At 36.8% G+C, this 15,073-nt stretch overlaps 2 protein-coding genes and 2 long non-coding RNA genes across 7 annotated transcripts; 3 read left to right on the top strand and 1 right to left on the bottom strand.

The window, feature by feature from the left end:
* The first annotated feature begins 1,043 nt into the window (after window positions 1-1,043).
* LOC107752438 (uncharacterized) lies at window positions 1,044-4,132 on the top strand. 4 transcript variants are annotated; one of them, XR_001641356.1, is made up of 11 exons: window positions 1,044-1,096; window positions 1,592-1,631; window positions 1,819-1,852; window positions 2,396-2,419; window positions 2,607-2,658; window positions 2,839-2,869; window positions 3,050-3,113; window positions 3,293-3,327; window positions 3,482-3,576; window positions 3,747-3,793; window positions 3,974-4,132. It is a non-coding gene; the product is annotated as an uncharacterized LOC107752438 (long non-coding RNA). The 4 variants fall into 4 exon arrangements; XR_001641354.1 differs by having other exon boundaries at window positions 3,047-3,113; XR_001641357.1 differs by having other exon boundaries at window positions 2,594-2,658; window positions 3,047-3,113.
* Window positions 3,249-3,537, bottom strand: LOC107752439 (uncharacterized). The gene is made up of 2 exons (XR_001641358.1): window positions 3,480-3,537; window positions 3,249-3,325 (listed from the first exon to the last, which is right to left on the bottom strand). It is a non-coding gene; the product is annotated as an uncharacterized LOC107752439 (long non-coding RNA).
* Window positions 4,133-4,372: 240 nt separating the features above from the next.
* Window positions 4,373-7,913, top strand: LOC107752435 (torsin-1A-like). Its single transcript, XM_016568401.1, has 7 exons — window positions 4,373-4,875; window positions 4,913-5,121; window positions 5,506-5,628; window positions 5,785-6,050; window positions 6,515-6,690; window positions 6,790-6,914; window positions 7,042-7,913. The coding sequence occupies exons 2-7, from the start codon at window positions 4,956-4,958 to the stop codon at window positions 7,287-7,289; spliced, it is 1,104 nt and encodes a 367-aa protein (XP_016423887.1). The 5' UTR covers window positions 4,373-4,875; window positions 4,913-4,955; the 3' UTR covers window positions 7,290-7,913.
* Window positions 7,914-9,926: 2,013 nt separating this feature from the next.
* Window positions 9,927-15,065, top strand: LOC107752434 (calreticulin-like). The gene is made up of 10 exons (XM_016568400.1): window positions 9,927-10,014; window positions 10,117-10,233; window positions 10,622-10,723; window positions 11,751-11,954; window positions 12,049-12,143; window positions 12,236-12,445; window positions 12,675-12,788; window positions 13,211-13,354; window positions 13,458-13,550; window positions 13,639-15,065. Exons 2-10 carry the CDS (start codon window positions 10,140-10,142, stop codon window positions 13,828-13,830), a joined length of 1,248 nt encoding a protein of 415 aa, XP_016423886.1. The 5' UTR covers window positions 9,927-10,014; window positions 10,117-10,139; the 3' UTR covers window positions 13,831-15,065.
* The last annotated feature ends 8 nt before the right edge of the window (window positions 15,066-15,073 follow it).

Below are 15,073 nucleotides of genomic sequence, written 5' to 3'. Positions count from 1 at the left end.
CAGTCATAAAAATTGTTATATATCTTAGCCTAGCTATTTTAAACTGTTTGATCACATTCTAGGGTTATTATTATGCATAAAAAACCTTATGCAACATTGATAGGAACACGGAGATAAAAAAACAAAAAAATTCAACCATCAACGCATTTCAAAATTTTTACTTTTTTGTAAAATATAACATCAAATTTTTATATTAGTGCTACCAGTATTACAACATCAATATTGTAAATTTTTTGTAACATTTGAATTTTTTATTTAGTGCAATATTTTGTCATTGCAGCATTTTAGTGTAATTTTCACTAGCAGCTGAAATTGGATTTATATTGTAAACCTAAGTTCACTGTTATCCCACCGGCACTATTGTGACCATCAACATGTTTACTCATTCTATGACTACACTCAACAAAACTGAATATATGTGAATTCATATATTAATACTAGACACCTTAAAGATAATGTGTACCAAAAATCTTTGTCATATCTTTATGTTAACATACTTTACTAGCCTTTTGTTTTGGAGCTTTGATGCAGTTATCATCTTCTCAAGGTGCAAACAGGAAATAAACTGCTCTGGTCATGTGACGATTTGCACTAATCATGTGAAACTGCACATATTTCATTGAGAGCCTTTATTTTTTTCATATTTGCAGGAAGTGCACTAAAACATCAGTCAGTAAGGTTTTTAGAGCTTTGTAAATGAAAACCTTTTTTACGGTCACTATTGTGACCGGTGGGATTAGGGGTTAACTATACAATAAATACCGTTTGCTATAACTTTTAAGCACCAAGCGATATTGTATATGTGCACATATAATGTAATGAAACCACTATCTATGACTTTACTAGATGCATTAAACGGAACGTGAACAAGCCATTTAGCGCACCCATCTCACATTATTATAACTTACTATTTAAATAAGTAAACGTGCTGGTATCACTGAACGCAAAAGGCACCACAGCGCCACCTGGTGTCATTAAAGTGCATGTAATATAAGCAGAGGAATTTCCCAGAAACCATTGCGCTGAAACAGTATAAAAAGCAAAGCGACGCGTTCATTCGGTCTCATTCTGCGGCGGCGCGTCAAGGGTAGAGTAGGTAATTCATTTAATCGTTTTATTACAATAATTTTATGTAATGTGGGGTTTTCTATAATATCTGTGTTTGTTGTGTAGAAGTTAAGTTTTATTGTTTGTTTTAAATTCGATTCTGCAAGAAAGGGAGTTGATAATTCGAAGTGCTGTTCCACGTGTTACAGGCCGCGAATGAGAGTTAAAGTACTTTTTGTTTTTAAACTGGCTTTTCAAATATGCTTAAAGTAAGTTAAGTGAAGGATTTGAATAGTACTTTCACAGAAAAACTAATTTATTTAACGCTTAATTAAATTCTTCCACGTGGTATGAAAGTGCGTTGTAGCGAGTCATTACCTCATGTTAACATGCGTGATGATACATGATGTTGGTAGGGACATCTGAGAATACTTGATGAGTACCAACATCTCTGACATGCATAACTACGCTCTCTGTGCAGTCTTATGCTGTCTGTTACGTGCAAAGCTTTTAAGGTTTCTTTTTTCCCCCCCTCTATCTCCAGGTCCAGTATCCTGAGGACTGATAAACGCGGGAGACAGCTGGTATGTACTTCTATCAATCTATCATCTGTCTATCTATGATGGTTGCGTTGCTTATGATGACTAAATATGTATAAGAGTAGTGGACAGGAGTGATTTCTGAGAACCCATTTTCTGAGGCATTTTCTGAGGGTTTCATTTTAAACTACAGTTGTTGGCTTTTTAAAAAAATTTTTTTTAATGTTTGCAGGATTGTGTTGTGACTCTGGAAAGCGGTGTCAAAGGTATATATTGTTTTATACCTGCTGTGCTTTAAAGGGGTCATATGATGCTGCTAAAAAGAACATAACAAAGTAGTTTCGCTTTCACAACAAAACACACAGCGTCTCCACAACATGGCCGCGGTGGCAACAGCGAGAATAAAAGTTTTCTTTCTTTGCGTGAACATTTGGGCGGTGTTATGCAAATCTTCCCACATCGTGACGTAGATATGTGGGGGCGTGTTCGAACGAGCCGTTTTAGGTAGGTGTGGCTAACTCTTTACTTTTATAAAGAATATCTCTTTGGATTTGAGACTTTAGTCTTTGCAACTTTACAGATCTTCTTTATGCACCAAGAGCTTGTAACACTCCAAAGAGAAAGGAAAAATTTAAATCGCATCATATGACCCCTCTAATATAAGTGTGTATGATGACCCTATTTGCTACTCTTGAGTTTACTCTGATGAAACTGCAACCACCAAGATAACTTGTCTGAAGCACAGCATTTGAATACAAGTGTGTTGCATGTGTGACCTTTGTTTAATATTTAACCTTTTTGATTCATAGGAACATGTGCAGTTGAATTGAAAGGTAAGCATTTTAAAGTACTTCTGAAGTGCCTCCTAAGCTGCGGTCATTCACTGTTCATGATGATGGTTTTATAAAACAATGGGAATCTCTCTGAATTAGACTGAAAGACATCTGTGTACTGAAACAGTGCTTGTTTAAGACTTTATCCTCTCTGTCTCTGTTCTGTACTAACAGCATTTTATTACAGGTTGTTTAAGATGTTTGCACAAGAGAGATGAAGATGCCATCAGCTGAGCACGGTATTAATTTAGCATTTTTAATACTTTACTTTCTGTGATGTAAATGATGACTGCATAGTTCAGCAGAAAATCCATGAAGAACACTAAGCATAGTCTTTCGCTCCTAGCTGATGCATCACTGGGGTTCTATTTCGGTGTTTTAGTAGTTGCTTTGTCTTACTCTTGCTTCTCTCTCTGCAGGTTGACTTCTGCAGGGGCGCAAGCATGTCTGGTGAGTTTGAGATTTTGAAATTGCTATATCCAAGTTAAAATGCAAATGATGACTGCATAGTTCAGCAGAAATCCATGAAGAACACCAAGCATAGTCTTTCGTTCCTAGATGATGCGTCACTGGGGTTCTATTTCTGTGTTTTAGTAGTTTTGTCTTAAGTCTTGTTTCTCTTTGCAGCAGGAGTTCAACTGGGGAGCTAGCATGTCTGGCTATGGGAGAATCCGCAGCTGTCTGACTGTTCAGGGTAAGTCAGTTGAAAGGACTTGTTACTGGTACTACAGTGGTCTCAAACTGATGAGTTCGAATCAGGTCTCTGATCTTTTTGAGGACACGTTAAAACATTCTGATTTAAGACCACGTAGTTGTGCATTTAACTTTATAAATAAGAACGTTGAGTTTAATTGTCCTTTTGTGTCTTTTTAGGCCTGGTGACCAGCATGATGTGCTGATCAGTCACTGTAAGCATTTACTCCTTTTTGTAGTTGTAAATCTGTAGCTCTGACCATTGTGATGAATCTGATATCCACTGGCTTTGCCATGGAGGATGAATATTAGCTCTGGCTGATCTGGTCACGTTAAAATTCTGTTTTTCATGGCTGTTTGTTCTAACAGGCGTCTGCTCATTGACTGGTATGGTGGTGACCCCTGTGTCGTGCCATGGGAGTATGGCGTGTTTTTTTTTTAATTTTATTTTTTTAAATCTAAAGGTTGGTTTTGTTTGCAGACAGTCCCAATATCTTTCATAGTTGGGTTTTTGTGATGCCTCAAATGTCTGACCTGAACACACAATGTGGACAGTCTTTGACTGAAACCCAGGTGCTGGTTTGGACAACATGTTGGCTGTGACCAACTAACCAATGGTGGTCTCTCTCTTTAGGGTGCTCAAGATCGTCCAGGATGGCTTGGAAACTATCATTGTATATGGTATGGTTATGACACGTTCTCTTTCAGTGTTTCTTGCAACCTGTGATGACATGATTCTGCCAAATGAATCTGCTGATTATATCCTTATACCGTTCTTTATATCTGAGGTTGACTTTGACTCTACTTTAACCTTGATGTTTGCACTTGTGCTCTTTTAAAATCTCTCCTTGTTTCTTGCAGAATGACTCTTCTGAACGTGTTCCAGGGCTTCAATTCTTCTACCTCTATGATTTTTGTGGTCTCTTCGACGCAATTAAAATGACATTTCAAATCTGTTATCTACATCTGTTGCAACTATTAAAGTTTGTAAAATCTCTTCAATAAAGTGGTGAAATCAAAGTTCCGTCTCAAGTTTCTAAAGTGCTTGTATGAGTGCGTGTGGGTTGATTCTTCTATCACTGACCATTTAAACAGAACTTTCAAGCATTTTGGTAGCATGCAGTTTGACTTAACTTGTTTTACACTTAATGTTGAGTGCTGACTTGCTACACCTAAGCTATGAAAGCTAGTTTCTTACACATTATTTGCAGCTCAAAACGGAGTGAATTCTGTCGTGATGGCACGTGTAAGTTGATTGATTTACGCTCGTCTCGTGGCTCATTTCCATGCAGGTTTACTGAAGCCTAATTCTATGTCGGAAATGGGGTTTCATATTAACGGTCACGTTCTCAGTTTTTGGAATGGCAGCAACATTTACTCTGTCGCTAACAGGTTCTACAGAAGCGGCGATACCTGATATGCAAGTTAGCCCAGCAATCTTAATATATCAAACCTCACATCACGTTCTCAAACTACTGCGATTGGTCCAGTCTGCTCAGCGCTGAGAAAATTTAGCTATTGCTACGTGACCAGGTCTGCTACTTCATGAGGTTAAACCTGAGAAATGACACGGATTTTTTAAATATTTGAATTTGTATAGTTTGTTTATAATAGCCACTGGCTTGATAAAAGAATCGCAGAGTCTTTTCTTACAACACCAAGCCCCGCCCACTTTGTACCCTGTTCCAGTGAAGATTGTGACGTCGTGTTTCAGTTCTGAGCGTTGAGCGCAGATGCGTCCTGCAGTCAGTGAGGCTCGGCTGCGTGTATGAATGGACGCTACAATTACATCTAATAGCTCAATGTTATAGTCTTTGCGAGAGCTATATTTCTGTCGGCACCGATGTTTTCTCTCGTAATCTTGCTCTCATTCCTGGCTATTTCGGCTGATGCGGATTTTTTTCAATTCGATAGCATTTCAAATGTTTCTTCCTATTATTTCAATTACATCTATTGCAATATTTGGGAAGGGGACTGTCAACCACACCAGGATGATGCAACCCAACAAGGTAAAGATATAATATAGCTATATATAATAAAGGTATATTTTAATATATACTATGGTAAAATGTTTATATAAATATACAAAGCATATATATATATATATAATTTACATAATTTAAGATGGATTGAATAACCAACGTGTAATGCGTTTTTTTTTTCTGCTAATTGTTTTTCATGGATGCGTTTAGAAATTTTCTAACAATACTGAGCAGAATAATGTATTATGTAAATATAATGTATGAATATATTCAATAGATATGGATAATAATAAAATGCATTTTAAGTTGATTTGGATCAACTTTTCCCAGTGTCTCTTTAAAGAGTGGCAGTATTTGTACTGATTGTAATTTAACTCACTGCGGGCTTATGTAACACTCTTCTCTTCTCAGTGGCTGCTGGGGACATTTGGTCAGGGTTTCCCCAGTACTACACTGGCATGCTGACTGCATGGTACTGCAGCCTGGGTCAATGCTGTGATTCAGGAGACTGTAGAATTACAAATAACATCACAGGTGGAGATATCAACATCATGCATGCATTATTTTATACAAATATTCAGGTTTTTACAATTGTTGAAATGATAGAAATATCAGAAAGTTCAAACAAAAAATCTTGGGAAAGTCTGAACATTTATTGAAATGAATTTCTCTTATCAATGCATATTTCAGGATTGGAAAAAGATCTACAGGTGAAGCTTCATGGGCAGCACCTGGTCCAGTCTGTGGTTCTGAAAGCCATTCAGGGATTCATCAAAAACCCCGAGTCCAACAAACCACTGACTCTGTCCTTTCACGGCTGGTCTGGGACAGGCAAGAACTTTGTGGCCCGGATAGTAGCGGACAACCTCTACCAGGATGGTATAAAGAGTGAATGTGTGCGTTTGTTCATTGCCCCATTCCACTTCCCTCACGCGAGATTGGTGGACGTGTACAAGGTGAGCAAAGGTTCAACATTTGACATCCACACAGCTGCCCAGGTCATTTGATCTGATTCAGCAGTCGTCTGTTGATTTAGTTTACCTTTTACAAACAAATGAGTAGTATTTGGTTACATTATAATGTTACACATGAGTAAAATATTTGCTACTTGTACTATAATTCATCTGCTTGGATATATTTAACTTGAAAAAACTAAATGCAACGCATTTCACATAGGCAGGGGTCCAATACAATCACTTTTTTTGGACTTCTGGGGAACATTTATTGGATCACTGCCATGAGATGTCAAAGCTGTGGTACAATTGTATGATTATGCAATTCAACCTTGATATACTTGGATAGTTCAGTTAGAAAACCTGATTCAGTTGATTGCGCTCCAAATTCTGAAATATTCACGTACGTGTTAGTGAATCCTGAACCTTGCTTGTGCTTGTATTTGTGTGGGTGTGTTTGCAACCAGGGCCAGCTAAGAGAAGCCATTCGAGACATGGTTCTGCGATGCCCACAGACACTCTTTATCTTTGATGAGGCAGAAAAGCTTCACCCGGGACTCATTGATGCCATAAAGCCCTACATGGACCACTATGATAATGTGGATGGGGTCAGCTATAGAAGAGCCATATTTCTGTTCCTAAGGTTGGTGTGTTCTTTACAGATGCAAAATCTGAAAAATGTAATTTGTTGCTATGATCCAATTAAAAAACTAATGTCTGTTTCCTTAATGTCATGCTTTAGCAATATCGGTGGTGGTGCCATCAATGAGGTGGCACTTGATTTCTGGCACTCGGGACAGAATAGGGAAGATATCGGCATGGAAGACTTGGAACATCTTCTGCGTGCTGAAGCCATGGAAGCAGAAGGTACCTGCAGTCAAGTACATCATAACAGAACTAATAAATCTAATTGCTAAACATCTGACAAATATCTCATAGATGTTGCGTATTTAAATTCTAATTTAAATAGCTAAATTACTTTTTACCTTTGCAGGAGGTTTTGCGCAGAGTGAGCTGATTTCAGGCCATCTGATTGACTTCTTTGTACCATTCTTGCCGCTGGAGTACCGGCATGTGAAACTGTGTGCACATGATGCATATGCAGCTCGTGACCTTCAGCCGGATGAGGGGACTCTGGATGAAGTGGCTAAAGCCATGCTGTACGTTCCTAAGGAGGAGAAACTCTTCTCTGCACAGGGCTGCAAATCCATTCCTCAAAGGATCAATTTCTTTTTGCCATAACGGAGAGCAACATAAGATCACTGACATTAAAGAAACACAGAGTATACTTGAATGAAGCAGAAATGACTGCTGATATCTGAAATGCAAATTATACAACGCTGACAATGCAGAAAAAAACGTAATATGTAGAGTTTCAACTCTATATAGGACAGGGAGAGAGGGGTTTGCTCATGGTAAACCCTACTGAAATGATATTTTTGAGAACTTTTTATCTGTATCTATCTTATCTACTTCTCCCAAGCCATGTTACAGTTTACATGCATTGATATGAACTTAAGCAACCTAACCTCTTTAAAAAAAAGACTGCATTTACAGTAATGCACTTACACTGGAAGCCTCTTAAGCAAGCAAAACCAGTGTTTGAAATTTTTTTTTTTACATTTACAGTTAAATGGAAATTGCTGTTTGCAACCTTTTTGTACTTCCATACTATGTATTTCTGAGCAAAACAGGATATTCAATAGAAAAATTAATTGATTGGATCTGCTAGGCTTTTCCTGTAAGTATATTGTTGTCAAATGCGTTTTAAAAGACCATTTTAAATGTTTTTCTGTGGTAATCGACTGAATGTAAGTTTTCTTTAACCTGGAATATTTCTTTTAGTTGCTGTTATATATTTTTGGCATATTTCAGTCATCATTATCTGCATTAAAGATCATATTTCAAGACTTATGTTACAATTTAAAAAAAAATCTTGTTTATTTATTTTATATCTTTTTGTCATGTATATTACAGTTAAATGGAAATTGCTGTTTGCAACCTTTTTGTACTTCCATACTATGTATTTCTGAGCAAAACAGGATATTCAATAGAAAAATTAATTGATTGGATCTGCTAGGCTTTTCCTGTAAGTATATTGTTGTCAAATGCGTTTTAAAAGACCATTTTAAATGTTTTTCTGTGGTAATCGACTGAATGTAAGTTTTCTTTAACCTGGAATATTTCTTTTAGTTGCTGTTTTATATTTTTGGCATATTTCAGTCATCATTATCTGCATTAAAGATTATATTTCAAGACTTATGTTACAATTTAAAAAAAAATCTTGTTTATTTATTGTATATCTTTTTGTCATGTATATTTAAATGTTACAACCTCTTCAAAACTAGTTAAAATCATATGTGCTTTTTGTTCATTGATATTTCCATTTTGAACACATTCTGATATGAAAATGTGGAAGTGATTCAGTTGTTGGTGAAGATATGCTACTGAAATGATCATTTTTTATGTAGGTAGAAAAAGAGCTAGAGGGTTAAGCTTGACAAACATGAGATTGAAGGAATCATTACTTTATAACTGAGACTTGATGTAACACTTTCACATAGGCCAGTACGCATTTTTCTGTAGTTTGCCAATTTATCAAATTAACCTGATTTTATTCACTGTACTGTTTTCAACTAGTAACATGCATCTTTGGCAAATTCATTGCTAAAAGTAACAAGCTTTTTGATTTTTAAGTGTCAGCTCTGATAATGTTTACTGAAAGAACTATTTTCAAGTTGTGCTTGAATGTAACTACAGGTTAGTGTTTGATGGATGAACCATGTCACCAGCTAAAATTCTAAACTTTTGTAAGGGTTTTGTCTACAAATAATGTCAGACAAGTGATGCCAAACAGGGTGGGATTTTTGTCAACAGCTTTTTAAAAATGAAGTTACTTTACTAAACATTCAGTCTTCTGCTTAGGGTTTGGCTTAGTGCAGTTTGTTATTATTAGTTGAGCAAGCTTAAATTCTGCATTTCCTTTTCCCATTGATAACACAGAAACCGGTGGGAAATGGCATTGTTACTGATATTTGTCTAATGTAAAAGAGAAATAAAAGATAATGTGCCAAGCTCTCAAAACTCTTGACTTGGTATCTCTATATACATTTTTGCAAACCACTAAACCACATGCTTGGTTTAATAAAATGCAGTGGAAATAAAAACCAATTCCATTAACAAGATCTTGTTTTTGAACAACTTTACAACTAAAATATCAGTGAAAAGCAGATATCATGTTCATGTGAGCACGAGCTTACATGCCAACTCGTGAAAAAATATTCCTTCGAATCTGGTCGGTTCTTTTTAAAGAACGTGCTGAACCTGTTTCACAAGCTGATCTGAATGAATTATTAACGAATAGAAACGAACAATTCGTTCGCTAATCGAGTGGAAGCAGTTTTCGACTCAAAAATGCACTCGTCGAACCAAACGCATCTTCAAATTTCAGAAATATTAAATAAAACTGTTGGAAATACATTCACAACTTGATTGCACGACCATTTCATTAACATAGATATGAAACAGACTTGGTTGTAAGCATTTTATTAAAACGTGAAGAAGAAAAAAAACAGTAACGCCATAACAGGTTCTATAATATGCAAAACAATAATATGTATATACATGTGGCTATAATGAAAGATTTTAGATAATATACACCACCACCACTGCCAGACTGCCTGATGTCAGGAACCACGTAAGAACGATGGAACCACTGAATCCGTTTTCCGAATCGGTTCATTGAACCGATTCGCGGAAATGAGTCTTCTCATCACTAGTGTCTGCCAAACGCGTGGTCAGCTGGCATTGGCCAGAAAGGACCTTCCACATCATTCCGCTAATGATCTGATTGGCTGACCGGTGTGACGCTATCGTCTCCAGCTGCCGTCCAATCAGAGCCAGCCATCTGTTCCCAGTTTAGAGGCGAGACTGAGCGAAAGAGAGCAGCGCACAGTGATTTCTGCAGGCATGTGAAGATCCAAACAGAGCTCATTCTATACATATTCAAGCCTCATATTTCTTATTAAATCGTTTCCTTTTTATTTTACTGTTCTGTCTCCTTAAAAAGAGTATATATATTTTACTGCAAAGATGACAGCGTTATCTCTACTGGTTATGGCCGTGTCCATCGCTTTAATAACTGCAGAATCATCTGTTTATTTCCGAGAGCAATTTGAAGACGGTGGTAAGTTTGAAGCAATTGTGTTTTTATGCTTTTTGAATACTATTTATGCGGCTTTATCTGTGGCATTCGAGCATGTGATGGAGTCACCATAGACCTGATTTTCTATGTGATGGAGTCACTATATGCCATTTTAATGGCTTGGCAACAATGGTGTGTTGCATTAATTTAATAATAATAATAGTAGTAGTAGTAGTAATAATCATTTTAAATCTTAGTCTTGGTTTAGATAGTGGTTATCTTATAACAAATAGTCAAGGCAGAACGGATGAATAATGATCAGTGGAGCAAACGTCCTTGATTTAATCTGATCTTACTCATAATTATGCATATATGCATGCTAATAATAAAGCTTTTAATTTTATATTCATGTCACACATGCACATTTCAGACACCTGGAGGAGTCGATGGGTGGAATCCAAGCATAAATCAGACTACGGGAAGTTTGTCCTCTCTGCAGGCAAATTTTATGGCGATGCCAAGAAAGATCAGGGTGAGTGTTGCTTTATTTATTACAGGCACCAGATAATTGACACCGGTTTGTTTGAATTTGTGGCTTCCTCCGTTTTGCATTATTGTATGCTCTGAATAATACGCCAGGGGAGGGGCTACTGTCTGTGACGTAATTCCCTCTGCTCAACTGAGCTGCAGGCATGTAACACCATCTGATATTTACTATTTTGTTTCAAAACATTACAAAACCACGTGTACTGTAGGGCCCAGTTACCCTGGCACAGACTAAATTTAGTGCCATTTTTGTCCAACTATGTGCTTCGCTGAGGTTAAGAAATAGAGTATGCTTTAAAGACTGTGTGAAATCAAAATTATAAACATATGTAATTAAAATATATATTTGAGGCTGTATTTATCTCATTTTTCACATCATCACAGCAGATTTTTTTCACATTCAAATGGGCAGTCTTTCAACAAAAAAAAGGACCAAAAATGTTGATTTGATATTTCAAAAATATTTCTTGTTTAAGCATTAAATCAATGTAACGTATAGAATTTTAAACTTGTACTTTTTTTTATGAGAGCAGTAACAGTAAAGAGACTATTTATAATGGAAAAATGTGACATGATTGAATGGGTTTATATGACTGAACGTGTTCTGCCTACCTTGTATCTTTTAACATTCATATTTGTATGATAAATAACAAAATATTTAAATAATGTAGATAATGGATTAAAATTATTTTATTTTTTAATTTAAATTATTCTGTTTTTAATAAATATAGTAATATAATATAATAAATCATTTTTTGATTATTACATTCGATTAATCCAAGAAATAATCTGCAGATTAATCCATTTTTAAAATAATCGTTACCTGCAGCCCTAATTTTGGAACTGTTTTGGGATTTTCTGTCCAATTAATAAAAGAAACAGTCAAACGATTAATCAATTATTAAAACAATCAATCAACAGTTAAAGCCCTACTCATTAGATAATTTCTATGGGGATTTTAATAACTGAAAAGTTATTAAAAGTTACTCCGATATCTCACTGTGAACTTGCAGGTCTTCAGACCAGTCAGGATGCTCATTTCTACGCGCTGTCATCCCGCTTTGCTGATTTCAGCAACAAGGATCAGCCCCTCGTGATCCAGTTCACTGTAAAACACGAGCAGAGCATTGACTGCGGTGGAGGCTACATCAAACTTTTCCCATCAGACCTCAAACAGGAAGATATGCATGGAGACTCCACATATAATATCATGTTTGGTGATTATCTTAATAACCACTTCATTGATGAACATTTTAAACATTTTGTGCTTTTGGACACACAAGATGATTTAACTTGTTTTGTCTCTTCCAGGTCCTGACATCTGTGGCCCTGGAACCAAGAAAGTGCATGTAATCTTCAATTACAAAGGCAAAAATCATTTGATCAACAAAGACATTAGAGCCAAGGTAATCCTATTGTTCATGTATTTCTTTTTTGTCCCATGATGCTCCATGACACCAGTCCTCCAAGCTCATATACCATGTATTTTATCATCCAGGATGATGAATACACCCACCTGTACACGTTAATTGTCAATCTTGACAACACTTATGAAGTCAAGCTTGATAATAAGAAGGTAGAGTCTGGATCTTTGGAAGAAGACTGGGACTTCCTGCCTCCCAAAAAGATCAAAGATCCCGAAGCGAAAAAGCCTGAGGACTGGGACGAGAGGGAGAAGATCGATGACCCTGATGACAAGAAACCAGAGGTAAGGACAGTGTCCTTGTTGTTTGTCCAGAAACCAATTCTGGATTCTTTCTCTTGTTTGTCACAAAACAGATTAACTCTAAGCCACTATTTGGGGTAAATATGCACAGATCACCAAGTAAATTAGTGCATGCCCTGGATTTCCTGTATCTTAACAACAGCCGTTCCAATATAAAGTATAAAATTATATATTCCTTGCTAATATCATCTTTGTCTGTATGCTTCTGTAGGACTGGGACAAACCCGAGAGCATCCCTGATCCTGATGCCAAGAAGCCTGATGACTGGGACGATGAGATGGATGGGGAGTGGGAGCCGCCCATGGTCACCAATCCAGAATACAAGGTACTATTGTTTCTTCAGTTGTGGTTTCTGTAATGGAAGTAGCGACAGATATTTTCTTCCGTATTGTGATGTGCATCGGAGTAAAACGGATTATAGAAAAGAATAAGATGTATGGCAGGGTCTTGGTTCTATCCATCGGTTGTTGATTGGATGGCGGCAGTGAGCTTGAGGTTGATTTAAAAGAAAGGGTGGGTTTATGATTGGAGAAGCCTGGCGTATGAAACCTATAGGCTACATGGATAAATCATTCACAATAAGATCAATAACATGCATTTAGAAAATATATAGGGTGAATTTCCATTTCATGCCTGCTTTAATATTGAAAAAAGATGCAGATTATGCCTAAAACATTATTTTGTCACAATGAATACTGGGTTTGTTTTCGGTTTTATTTCCAAAATTGAATTTTGAATCTTTTCAAGGGTGAGTGGAAACCCCGCCAGACTGACAATCCTGCTTACAAGGGGAAATGGGTGCACCCTGAGATTGATAACCCGGAGTACACTGCTGACAACGAAATCTATAACTATGATAGCATCGGAGTGATTGGACTGGACTTGTGGCAGGTAGCAATTTGCTTTGTGTCTCAAACACAATTACCATTTTCAGATATTTAATACTGTTTATTGAGACATTCTATACCACCTTTCCTTGTATTTTATGCTTTAGGTGAAATCTGGCACAATTTTTGACAACTTCCTCATTACTAATGACCCTAAGTTGGCAGAAGAGGTTGGCAATGAGACTTGGGGTGCCATAAAGGTATGATTCTTCAATTATTATGTCTCCATCCTAAATCATTTTTCACTTAATTGTAGTTTTTAATAGAAATTTCTCATTTTTATCTCAGGATGCTGAGAAGATGATGAAGGAAGGTCAAGAGGAGGAAGAGAGAAAGAAGCATGAGGAAGAGGAAAAGACAAGAAAGGAGGAGGCAAAGGATGAAGAAGAAGATAAGGAAGAGGAGGAAGAAGAGGAAGAAGAAGAAGAGGAGGAGGAAGAGGAAACGGACACGGACTCTAAACTCAAAGACGAGTTGTAGATTTCAACAGGAACTTGTGAAGAAATGCCCCATGACTAATGGGGTACAAGGCAGAGAACTGGACTAATGCTGGACATTCCTTTTTGTTGTCTGTCGGATGATTCCGGCAGGATTGATTTTTTGTCTCATTCCACTACTACAAACCTATTTATAGATTAACTTTTTTCATCATTTTCATTCGCATGATGTCAAGCAAAGTCCCAAGCATTTTCAGTCTGGCAGGGTTGAAGGCAGCCAACATGAAAATCACACATCCCCATCTGTAGTGTGAGATACCACGATCCATAAAAATTCAATGCTCATGTTTACAAATGTCAGATATCCTGTTTGCTAAGCAATTCTGTGACATGAAACTTGAATCATAACAGTCATCAACTGGTAGCTACAATACACTAGAATACTTACCTCAAAAAACATTATCGTTATCGATTTTGTTGATAATATGGAGCAAATTTGATGTACTGTTGCCGCCATTTCGTTCCCATTTCACTTCTGTTACAGAATATGCCAGGTTGTTTAGATAGATTTCGTCTCATCTGCAGCATTTTGGCTTGACACAGTTTTGCGTGTGTGTGTATGAGTTTGTGAGAGAGAGTCCTCACTTTATTGCATGTTTCATCTTAACCCAAACCTCAATTTCATTACCTTTTCCTCGCTCTTAATATCAATCTATCAGTGACCAGGTTAAAATCTTGGTTGTGTACTTTCCTAAACACTCTGTGGATCTCACAAGCTGATACAATTTTGATCTTGCCCTGGTCAGCAAGCAAATTCTGACTCACCTGATTTCTCAAGAGTCAAAATGAAGAATTTCCATGTCTGACTGACTGAATATTTGGGGAAAGTGAATTAATATCAACAACGATTTCTCGGAGTAGCTGCAAAACTCTTGTGTGTTTGCTTTGGTTCTTTTCATTAACTGAATTGCTGATTTATTGAATTCGGCAAATATGGTAATCGGGCCCAAGCTGAACCTGTGGAGTGAGGAAAAATGGAAAGTTTGTGAGATTTCAAAGGGTGTTATGAGGAAAGTTTCATAGCGATTCTAGTAACAATTCTGCTCTCCAACAAGAGATTTCACAGCCATTGTGAATATTGCACTGCTGTACTGCTTCAATCAGATACTTCTCCCAGCAAAATAGATTGTGACCTTTTTTTTTAAAGATATATTTTGTACTTTTTGTGTTTGAAGGATGTTACTTGACATATTAAGAAGTAAAGTTCTAGTATGAAAGTTGTTGTC

The sequence above is a fragment of the Sinocyclocheilus rhinocerous genome, unplaced genomic scaffold, assembly GCF_001515625.1.
Source record: "Sinocyclocheilus rhinocerous isolate Xijiao unplaced genomic scaffold, SAMN03320098_v1.1 scaffold1583, whole genome shotgun sequence".
Taxonomy (NCBI): domain Eukaryota; kingdom Metazoa; phylum Chordata; class Actinopteri; order Cypriniformes; family Cyprinidae; genus Sinocyclocheilus; species Sinocyclocheilus rhinocerous.
The sequence above is the reverse complement of the archived record's forward strand: the minus strand, read 5'-3'. Positions and strand labels throughout refer to the sequence as shown.

Bases quoted from the DNA above. Each gene is read 5' to 3' on its own strand.
- LOC107752435 (XM_016568401.1), top strand. From the start codon at position 4,956: ATGTTTTCTCTCGTAATCTTGCTCTCATTCCTGGCTATTTCGGCTGAT. The intron at 5,122-5,505 runs GTAAAGATATAA...TTCTCTTCTCAG, and splicing joins GGATGATGCAACCCAACAAG to TGGCTGCTGGGGACATTTGG. The intron at 6,051-6,514 runs GTGAGCAAAGGT...GTTTGCAACCAG, and splicing joins GATTGGTGGACGTGTACAAG to GGCCAGCTAAGAGAAGCCAT.
- LOC107752434 (XM_016568400.1), top strand. From the start codon at position 10,140: ATGACAGCGTTATCTCTACTGGTTATGGCCGTGTCCATCGCTTTAATA. The intron at 12,789-13,210 runs GTACTATTGTTT...AATCTTTTCAAG, and splicing joins TCACCAATCCAGAATACAAG to GGTGAGTGGAAACCCCGCCA. The intron at 13,355-13,457 runs GTAGCAATTTGC...TTTATGCTTTAG, and splicing joins TTGGACTGGACTTGTGGCAG to GTGAAATCTGGCACAATTTT.